Raw genomic sequence first — 10,539 nt, 5'->3', positions numbered from 1 at the left:
GAATTTAAAAAGTTGAAGTCTTTTTTGATATCTCGAAGTATTTTTTTTCTAAATGTTGCTCAGTGGCTTTAAAACTATTTGGTTAAAGTTTGCAGGTATTCTCCAGACCTTTTACTCAAATAACTGCGAATCATGTCAGCTGAGGGAGCCAAAGAGCTTTGAATTTTCCTGATCTTGCTGGCATACCTTGAGCAGATATCTCCTCTCCTCTCATGTCACCTCACCTCTCTGTTCTCACCACGTTGCAGGTCCATGGGAGATGTATCTGCCACCATAACACCGAAGGTTTGTCCTGTGAAAGATGTAAAGATTTCTACAATGATGCTCCCTGGAGGCCAGCTGAAGGGGCACAAGATAATGCTTGCAAGCGTAACTCAAACATATTATTTTCCTTTTCAATAGCTGGGGGGTTGGTGTAGCACAATCCTGGCGCAATACATAATGGGATGGCCGGGTTTCTGGGAGGAAGACTTTTCCATGTCTCATCTAGAAAAATAGATGGGTTCCTGTATCCATTGGTGCTGTGTTGCCCTACAAGAAGGAGAGCTGTTTCAAGTTCTTATTTTTCATAAAGAGAAAAAAACAATAAAGAGAGGAAAAAGCCACTAATGCAAAAAAGATTATTCATTGGTTTGCATAGGGTCTTTCTTGTGAATGAAAGAAGAATTTAGGCAAGGCTAGATTATTTATTTCCACAAAAATGAGTAATGTAGGATAGACAAGAGTAATATATTAGGATCTGTAACAAATATTCAGCTAGATCTTTCTTCAGTGGAGCAGTGTTCCCCACTGCGTATCAGGCACACTGCCCTGCATGGGTACTTTTCCAAGTGTAGGGCCCAGTTCTGTTGTAAGTCTCCCATGTTTCCCCCCAGCAGTAAAGCACAAGGTCTGGGAAGATATGATCCTGCTGGGGCACTGAAATCATATGAGTAACAAGTAACCCCATGTTAACGGTAGACAGGAATGGTGGCACGATGACAATAATAGAAATCGTGATGTGAAATATCCCACTATTTGTTTTGGTTTCAGGGTGTAACTGCAACGGCCACTCTGGCAGATGTCACTTTGACATGGCCATGTACCAGGCCAGTGGTGGGGTCAGCGGTGGTGTTTGTGAGGACTGTCAGGACAACACCACGGGGCAACACTGTGACCAGTGTAAACGTTTCTTTTACCGGGATCCATTCAAAGTCATCTCGGACCCTCACGTATGCCTCCGTAAGCTTTGCTGCTTTAGCTTCTGTAAGAATGACTCAAAATGGGGTGATTCTGGTTCTCTTTGCTCTGATCCCTATGGCATCCCCATGCTTAAATGTTCATAGGGTTGTAAAAATGTTACCAAACCTATAACATCCAAACTACCTTATAAAGTCGCTGCATGACAACATCCTTGAATCAGCATTGTGGAAAGGGCTGCATATTCTAACTCATTGCTAAACTTTGAAATCCAGCAGGGCTATCATCTTTCTTGAACAACATCAATATAAATATGAATAGTAATAGTGCTGTTGCTTCTGTGATAGTCAGGGATTACAGGAGAGGTGCAAAATGATGAGAGGAGCAATAACTTTTGCTAGGTACCTGCCATACGTAAGAAAAATAAGCTTTCAGGCCTGAAAGCCCTTCTTCTGAAAGATGAGCTGAATTCAGTATTAATGTAGGATGGGAAAAATGCTCTGAGTATAATTTAATTGTGGTAATTGGTTGGCATGACAAGTGCTTAAGGAGCCAAGGGGAGATTATGCAGGGAAGTGGTGTGGTAGATGTCAGCTCTGCTGTGAGAAATGGGTAGTGCCTTAGGAAAAAATGGGATGTGTCATGAAGGCAGTGTCCCCTGCTGAATCCATTGCTTCCAGTAAATAATTCAGCTATGGCCAACTCAGACCAGCACTGGGGAGGTGGCTCACACTTGGTACCCCTCTGCAACCCTACAGCTTTCATGAGAGCATCCCCAAAAGTTATACTTTATAGTTATAGGCCCTCCTCCTCCCCAGGTACTCTGGAGAGGGTAGGGAGTGGATGAGTGACACCTATTTATACCCAAAGCAAAGGGTATATTTCTACTAAAGTGAGACTGTAACTCTCCTCCAGAGAAAAAGTAGATCTTGGAAACACTCTCATAATATTTCTTAACAGCGGCTGTGCATTAACTGTAAAGCATCCAACACAGCGAGCATGGATGAACATCTGTAATCTTTACAAGAATCCTGAATTTGTGCCCACTTGCAGCTCTGTAATTGCGTTTTCATGCTTATATCTAAATGTGCTTTTTTTATATGTCTCCTTGACCATGTCTGTAGCCTGCAACTGTGACCCAGAAGGTACGTTGCACAATGGCATGTGTGAGAGCCACACAGATCCTGCTCTGGGAATGGTCGCGGGCCGGTGCCCTTGCAAGAAGAACGTGGAGGGTGTCCACTGTGACAAGTGCAGGGCAAACTACTACGGGTTGAGCGGCAGTGATCCTCTGGGCTGCCAGCGTATGTAAACCACCTTTTTTGTTCTTCTTTCCAAAGCACTTTTAAGAGATGGAGGTAGTTGAATGCACAGATGCACACACTAATGCACAGATACTACCTGCTTCACAAAACACCCAGCTGCCTACTATAATTTAGTGTCAATGTAATTTAATGTACCTGGTGCAGCATCTGAGATGGAAAAGATGCACTTGCATCTGTTTTTTACATCTGCAAAAAATCACTTGAAGAATACATAGTATATTATGATGGATCAGGCTGTTGTTAATAGAAGCATTATTAAATATGGAATTTAATTAAAAAGGGAGATTAAAACACATGAAAATAATTTGAGAATCAAAATCAGCACAAGGGTGAATGAAAAGCCACAGAGGAGATCCCAGGAATCGCTTGTTAGGATACTCGGACTCTGCACTGCACGGTGCAGTGTCGAGATCCAGGAGCTGCTGCCTTGCCATGAGAGCTTCCAGACAGCTGTTCCTCCGAGCGAGGCTTGCTGAAAAACACATCCCGCCCCTACCCAGGCACACTGTGGGTTTGTGAGCACATCATGCCCACCACATGGTACTCAGCAACATGCAAGGACTGTGCAGTGCTGATCAGCACACAGCAAACCACCGCACTGGACTTCTGCCAGTGCCCCTGCTCCCCCCAGAGAGGATCCCCACTGGGGAAACAGTCCATTCCCCGAGGGTAGTACGAGGGCTGCCGGGTGCCAGGTCCACCTGCAGAGCATCTGTCTGGAGGACAGAGACTGCCTGTCATGCTGATGCCACATCTAAAGCAAACGCAGGTCCTGCTGCCATCACTGGGGCCCGCAGAGGTAACCATGCATTTCTCTCCCTGCAGCCTGCAACTGCGATCCTTCCGGCAGTTTGCCTTTCTCCATCTGTGATCCTGCCACCGGAGAGTGCCTCTGCCAGCGGTTTGCCACGGGGCAACACTGTGAAAAATGCCTTGTACGTACTCAGTTTTTGTTATTACTTCTGCATGTGGTTTTAGAATTCCCCTCTCCCATCTCCCGCCTTTTCATTGCCAGAAAAATAAACAATTAGTCAAAATTCAAAATAATTTTACAGCTGTATGCTCCCATTTTGCATTGACACATCTGGTTCTTTTTTATGGCTTGCAAACATTTGTGCAATCAAATTGCACTAGGAGGAGCACTCACAAGAAAGAAAGGAAATGCAAAATCATGTCCTCAGACCATCTTTGCTATTTCTAGAGCAACTTGCTTGCACAAATGGGGAAAATATCTGGCTATTCTTGCAGTAGCTGAGCACCCATGCAATCTCGTAAGAGAAGCAATCTCACATGGTCAAGCACAGGCAGGCAGCCCAGGAGTGCTCCAGAGCATTGTTCATCCAGGGGAATAAGTTCTGTTGTGCTTTACATACTTAAATATTTGCCGTAAAAAATCTTTCACTTTCTTTTTATCCCAGGTAGGATACTGGGGTCTTGGCAACAGCTTGTATGGCTGTTCTCCATGTGACTGTGACATTGGTGGATCCCAGAATAACTTGTAAGTTAATGTTTTCCAAGTTTTTTCTTAGTTTTGATTTTTATAAACTCTTAGGCTACACTTTCTAATTAGGTTAATAGAGTCTCAGTACAAATGGGAAAATAGACTGTAGATGTAATTTCATCACATACAAACAGTGTAAAGCCATCTTGGGATCTTGGAAATTTATTTGTGATTTTAAGGGGGATTTACCTTTTTCCTTTGAAGCCATCTTTGAACCAGCTTGAGTCAAGATTTGTTTAATATAAAATATAAACAGCATGGTTTGAGAAAACCAGAGGCCCTAATATTAATAGAAATTACAAGTAAGTTAGAGATTATTTTTTTAACTTAGCTTCGTACATTTACTTTAAAAGCTACAAATATCTTATTTTTTTCTGTTGTACTGGCTCCTATTCAAAATATATAATTTCAGAAGCAAGCTTGGTTTCAGTTGGGTTCCTTCAGGAGTGTTTTGGGCAGGGGTCTTCACTACTGCTGTTAGACTTCAGACATAGGAGCACATAGTCCAGTGCCATAGAGCAGCTCCTTGTGAGCAAGTAAATCAAAGCTAGTAATCATCTGATGTGTTAAATAAGAGTGTAAGTATATGAAAGTTACAATCTCACACCAAATCAAAGGTCCTTCTGATCTCATGTCCTGCCTCTAAAATTATGGGTGATAGATATTTAAGAATAGTGATAGATACAGTAATAGATATAGGAACAGATACAAGAAATGGATACAGGAATAGATAGTAACGGATGATCAGGAAACAAAAGGATTTGTGCTTCAGGTATGGAATGGACGGAGAATGACAAAGCATATCATGCCTCCTAAGTGACTGAATAAATCCAGCGTCGGAAGGAGGAAGCAGAAGGGGTGAGTGGTAGGAAAATGTTTAATAGGGGAGGTGATCTGACAATGGAAGAAAGGAAGCAAAGCTGAAACAAGAGTGGAGCTGAGCTGCTCTCGTGCTGTGAGGACCCAGCCATGCTGCACTCTTGACGTCCTCCCTTTACCAACTCTTACCCTAGGTGCTCACCGAAGGACGGTCAGTGCAAGTGTCTTCCCAACGTCGTGAGCCGCCAGTGTAACGAGCCAGCCCCAGGCTACTTCTTTTTACCCCTGGATTATTATATTTATGAAGCTGAGCATGCAAAGCCCCTTTCTGGCTCTGCACCCTTGGTACGTAGCTGGCTTTTTAGGTGTTGTACTGAGAGGGGATCCATGCAGTGGTGGCACCGGAGCCGAGGCTGAGGAGAGGAGCCCTCACTCAGAGAGCAGCCGGAGCGTGTTGTTAGCAGGAAGATAGAAAGCAAGTCCCTTGACCATCCTCAGTTCAGCCTTGTTCTTCATGGACATGACTATCCTGTAACTGTGGCTGTTACCAAGGGACAATCGCTACAGCATGGTGTGACCTGCAAAGCTGTCCACCTCCTCAAGTGCAGGCTGGTCTAGCATGAATTAGAGAAATTAATTTAATTATTTAAATTAGAGGAAGTTTGTTTGAGTTGCCAACAGCTATCACAAACTGTGATATTTCTGGGAATCTCCAACAGGGGAAGAATCAAATTTCTGTCTGCTCCATTGGACTCATTCCATAATGGCACTGATTGTAGCCCAATTTCCTCAAGAATTTGGCAACCATCTGTAATGTTTTTAGAAAAATTAATTTATTTTTTTTTCCCCTCAAAATGGGGGTAGTTGTTCCCCTAGTAGAGTACAAGTCTGGAATGGATTCCTTCTGCTGCCTACGTTTTTGTGAACATTTCTTCTCCGATGTGTTGTCCAGAAGCTATAGAGAAGGAATAATAAAAAAATGTTTATTTGCAGGTCACATCCACAAATATTTAGCTATAATCACAACCAGTAATCATCCCACAGTCCAATAATTAAATGGAAAACAGATGTCTGGGACATAGCTTAAGAGGACGTGCAAGTTAATTGTAAGAGAGTGAAGGAAAAGGGTTTCCAGCAGCTGCTGGGCCATAGTTTAGAGTTTCACCCAGTAGAGAATAGAGCTTGTTTTAAGAATGTGGATTTTCATTTAGCTGCCTTCCTACCCTTCAACATTGTTGAGACAGTGCTGTCCCCTCTCTCATTACTTTTACTTCATAGGTTAAACCAAGCACTCTTCCAAGGTGTGACATCTATTTCCAGAAGCAAGGCTATGAGTTCATGATTGAAAATGGAAAGATTGTGTTAAACAGGAGCAAGAAACGAAGTGTAAGAAAATCTGGACTGGAACAGGTAAATTGGTACTTTAATAGTTACTTAAGGCTACACCAAATACTAAAATTTTATTTTGCAACAGAGGGCAAGGAAATGTCTGAGCATGTGGGATTCACAGTCCTAGACGTTACGATCCTGACACAAATGAAATCATTTTTTTGGTACACAGTTGGGCTGGACATTCTATAATTCACATTGACAGGTTTGCTCTGCTATGTCCAGTGCCATTGTAGGCTCAGGTTCAATGTATTGTTTAGAAGGGAAGAGCCCCCATGAAAGGTAAAATCCTTTTTTTTTTTTTTGCTTGCAAGACATTTCCAACGTTTAAGTGTACCTAGATGTTAACACGGTACCTACTGCGTTTAAATGCTGTCAGCTTTGTCATTTTAAGTATTGATATTTATAGTTATAATGAAAAGTCCAGACATGTATGAAATCAAGCTTAATCCATTTAAGGTTTGCAATGTGAATGCCTGGAGATGCCAAATATACAGAGATGGATGGATTATTCTAGTCCTTCTTGTTGCTGTTTTTGCAAAGCTAGAGGAAGCTTTTCTCTATATGTGACCCTAAACATCCTACATGTGGGAGAGTTCTTAGAGTGTTGACCACAAGCTTGTTCAGAAAATGAGGCTGGCTGATTGCTGAAATAAGTAAATAACATGGAAAAAATACTTCCTTTCTTTTTCTGAGTTCGCTATTTGTAATTTGACTCTGTGTGTTGTTGAAAGTGTCAGTATGTCTTTGCAGGGTGCAGTGCAGTTTGGACAGGACTCGGCTGTGTCGGTGGTTTTCAGGCAGCCCAGCGCCGGCCGGTCTGTCACATGGACGGGACCCGGCTTCGCCCGCGTTCCCAGCGGAGCTGGGCTGAGATTTGCTGTCAACAACGTTCCCTTTGCTATGGACTTCGACATCACAATTCGTTATGAGCCTGAGGTACTTGTGATGTCTTGTGTGTCTTAAGATGTGATAGATGCAGGGTATATTTTGTCAATAATAGGACACAGCAACTTGTCCCACTCTTTATATTTAAATTTAAAATTGTTTGCCTTTTCATCCTTATCAACAGAGCAACATGCCCTCCACTGATCCCCTTAACTCTTCCCACTCATATCTGAAAAATCAGCATCACAAGTATTTTCTAAGCATTGGCCAAGATTTCATCTGCTGGAGTTCCTCTTTTGGTACCTTTGCTTGGACCAGACTTTTGTTCACAAATCAGACACATGCAAAATACAGCTCATTTTAGATGGGCACCCTGTATTTCTAGCTGGGATTTTCTGGGCCAAAAAATGTGCACAGGCAGGAGTGATCTGAGTGGATATTTATCCAGGGCTTTTGCAGACATCCAGCTTCCCAGTTGCTCCAGCTGGGCTCTGAGATGTGTGAAAATTGTAGGAAAATAGCCAAAATCTTATTTTTTGCCTGGACAAAATTTCTCAATGATAAAGACATGTCTAGGGAAATCTGTTAACCCAAATCTGGTTAAACCCAAGTCCGCACCCATGTCTTCAAAAACACAGGCAAGTGTTTTTTTGATACCAGTATTTTTGCATGCCTTGCTCTTTCGCTTTGCAGCTCCCTGGGACAATCCCACCACTCAAGATCCTTCTTCTGTCTATTGTATTCTGTTCTCTTACTGTCATTCCGTAGCAAGCAAAACTCCCAGTGTCTTAAAACGTGAGAACAATTTTGCAGTGGGCTGGTTTGATGTAGCTTTTTCCTTCTAAGGATTAGATTAAACAGTTGAATTTTGAAGACTTCTGTTACAAAGTCTTCTATGTTTGTAATTCCTTATTATATGTGAGAGGAGGCAGGTAATGAAGGATATCTCTGCGACAACACTGTGCTAAGAAAGGAAACAAGTCCAATGACTTTAACAGAGCTGTTTCCATTTGCACCAGCTGAGGTCCCATTTCCATCTGCTCTTCAATTAGCCATTGCATTTTTCACAAATAACATTATTTTTTTAGTCCTGTAAAGAACAAAGAGAAAATTTGTTTTGTCACTGCAGTGTGCAGCCTTTCAGATGGCTTTCGTTAACCCTGGCAAAGAGAAAGTGGGTTTTTCAGATACAAAAAATGAGCATAATTTTTGTCCTTTGTTTATAGTCCTTGGAAGACTGGCTAGCAAGTGTTGCCATCCAGCCCGCTGGTATTTTGTCAAGTCAACGTTGCAAAAACAAGGGCCTTTCACAGGAACCACATGCGTTGCCTCTCCCAGCTACAAAGAGGTCTGACTATTCCTGTCCTTTCGCCTGTGGATTTTCTGTGTACAAATCTTTTACTGAAGCACTGCACAGCGATAAATGTGTGGGAAAGTGGGAATATTGGAAACACATGTGTGACCTTTCCTGTTGCTGTTACACAGCAATACCACGTAGGCTCTAAGGAAGAGTCTGGTGCTCCAGTCCTCAGCCTGGCAAAGGTTTGCCCAAGCAGGAGAGCAGCCTGAGATCCTGCTGGGATTAGTTGTTGCTTTGGCGAAGATCCAACTGCAGCTATTTCAGTATAGAAAGGAAATATTGACTTAAAGTCACTGTCCTAGCCTATTTTCAAAACCAGCTTTTCAGCTTGGACCTATGCAAAGAATAGAGAGGAGCCAAGAAGGTGTGACCGAAGTCTTGGTCAAACAGGGACAGGAAAGGACAAATATGAACAGTGGGTTGCAAACTCCTTTGCTTGAAGTAGTAATACCTGCCATTTTCAGTTTAATCTCACAAGGTTTAAATTGCGCTCGGTGAATCATCCAGGCAGAAGTCACGCAGCTTTCCCAAAGCCTGCAAGCAGTGGGTCTGGGTATGCTCCCAGCAGCAGGGCCTGCTCAGGGCTGCAGGCGTTAGGATGCAGGCACAGAGGGGAGGGAGCGCTCACAGCATCCAGTAAACTTGCCTTGTCCCGACTCCTGGCTGTAACTGTGCTTTATTTCTGCTAAGCAGGATTGCACTTCTGCAAACTCCAATCTGCCTGGAGCCAGGAGCAGAATATTCTGTGGATGTGTATTTTTCTCAGCCCTCTGCCTCTGACCCAAAGGCGAAATCGTTCATCTTGATTGACTCAGTAAGTAGTTCTGTCACAATTTCCTTGAGGCTGTATTTATACCAGTGTGATTTTTTTTATGCAGACTTATTAAAAATATTTTAAAATCATTTATAGTGTGTTTTAATAGAAATTCAGGCAAGTGTGCTTCTGATTACCTCCATTAGCACTGTGTTTGCATGTTTTTGCATGGAAAGACAGAATTGTATCTGTTTTCATTTTCATGAAGCAATACCATAATAGCTCATCAAGTCATACTTGTTGCATATGTTAATAATCAGAGTATGTACCTCTATCTGTTGCTCATTTATTATGAGCACACTCCACATATGCTGACAAGATGCTGTGGTTAGGGATATAAATTCATGCAGTTCTTAATCACTTAGGGTTTTTTTTTTAAATCTCTATAATTTGACTGAATCTAATTAAAAAATCATGGATATATTTAAAGATGACATTGGAAAAGTAAAATTAGTTCTGTACTTTCCTGGGAACTGGGTCCAGACATTTCCCAAGTTTCCACCAAGTCAGGAACTGGGTGTTAGTTTTGGGTCCTTCTCTTGAGAAAAATATTTTTAAGTTCATTCCTCTAGTTACTTCTGTAGAACTGGACCTGACAAGGGCTGGCCATACTTGGACATAGAACCTTCAGCTGATTTTTCTCTATCTCAGTAATACAAGTAAAAATTTTGGCCAGATACTGCTTTTGGAGTCATCAGCATGGCACCTCTTAGAAGCAAAAACAGTTCTGAGCATATATCTGAGGTCTTATTATAATCTGACTTTTTTATACACAGTCTCTTTTATTTGAAGAACTTGGGGAATGACTAGACCTTCAGAATAAGACAATAAAAAATGTTCCTATAAATACATTAGCAACAAAAGGGGAGCTAAGGAGAATCTCCATCCTTTATTGGATGCGGAAGGAAACATAGTGACAAAGGATGAGGAAAAGGCTGAGGTACTTAATGACTTCTTTGCTGCAGTCTTTAATGGTGAGATCAGTTGTTCCTGGGGTACCCAGCCTCCTGAGCTGGAAGACAGGGACGGGGAGCAGAATGAAGCCCCCATAATCCAATGGGGAAATGGTTAGCGACCTGCTACACCACTTAGACACACAAGTCTATGGGGCCGGATGGGATCCACCCAAGGGTACTGAGGGAGCTGGTGGAAGTGGTCACCAAGCCACTGTCCATCATTTATCAGCAGTCCTGGCTAACTGGGGAGGTCCCAGTGGACTGGAGGTTAGCAAATGTGATGCCCATCTACAAGAAGGGCCAGAAGG

The 10,539-nt window shown here is 42.5% G+C and overlaps 1 protein-coding gene across 1 annotated transcript in view; it reads left to right on the top strand.

Annotated features, from left to right (window-relative positions):
• Positions 1 to 10,539, top strand: part of LAMB4 (laminin, beta 4) — a 44,576-nt gene that overhangs the window by 10,180 nt on the left and 23,857 nt on the right. The window contains exons 8-16 of the mRNA XM_009324387.1: positions 249 to 369; positions 1,033 to 1,221; positions 2,304 to 2,483; positions 3,330 to 3,439; positions 3,923 to 4,002; positions 5,019 to 5,169; positions 6,967 to 7,152; positions 8,328 to 8,449; positions 9,155 to 9,275. Of these exons, the coding sequence (XP_009322662.1) occupies positions 249 to 369; positions 1,033 to 1,221; positions 2,304 to 2,483; positions 3,330 to 3,439; positions 3,923 to 4,002; positions 5,019 to 5,169; positions 6,967 to 7,152; positions 8,328 to 8,449; positions 9,155 to 9,275 (1,260 nt within the window). The remainder of the gene's footprint in view (positions 1 to 248; positions 370 to 1,032; positions 1,222 to 2,303; positions 2,484 to 3,329; positions 3,440 to 3,922; positions 4,003 to 5,018; positions 5,170 to 6,966; positions 7,153 to 8,327; positions 8,450 to 9,154; positions 9,276 to 10,539) is intronic.

The sequence above is a fragment of the Pygoscelis adeliae genome, unplaced genomic scaffold (assembly GCF_000699105.1).
Source record: "Pygoscelis adeliae isolate BGI_AS28 unplaced genomic scaffold, ASM69910v1 Scaffold315, whole genome shotgun sequence".
Classification (NCBI taxonomy): domain Eukaryota; kingdom Metazoa; phylum Chordata; class Aves; order Sphenisciformes; family Spheniscidae; genus Pygoscelis; species Pygoscelis adeliae.
Note: the sequence above shows the minus strand (reverse complement) of the source record. Positions and strands in the feature narration are given on the sequence as shown.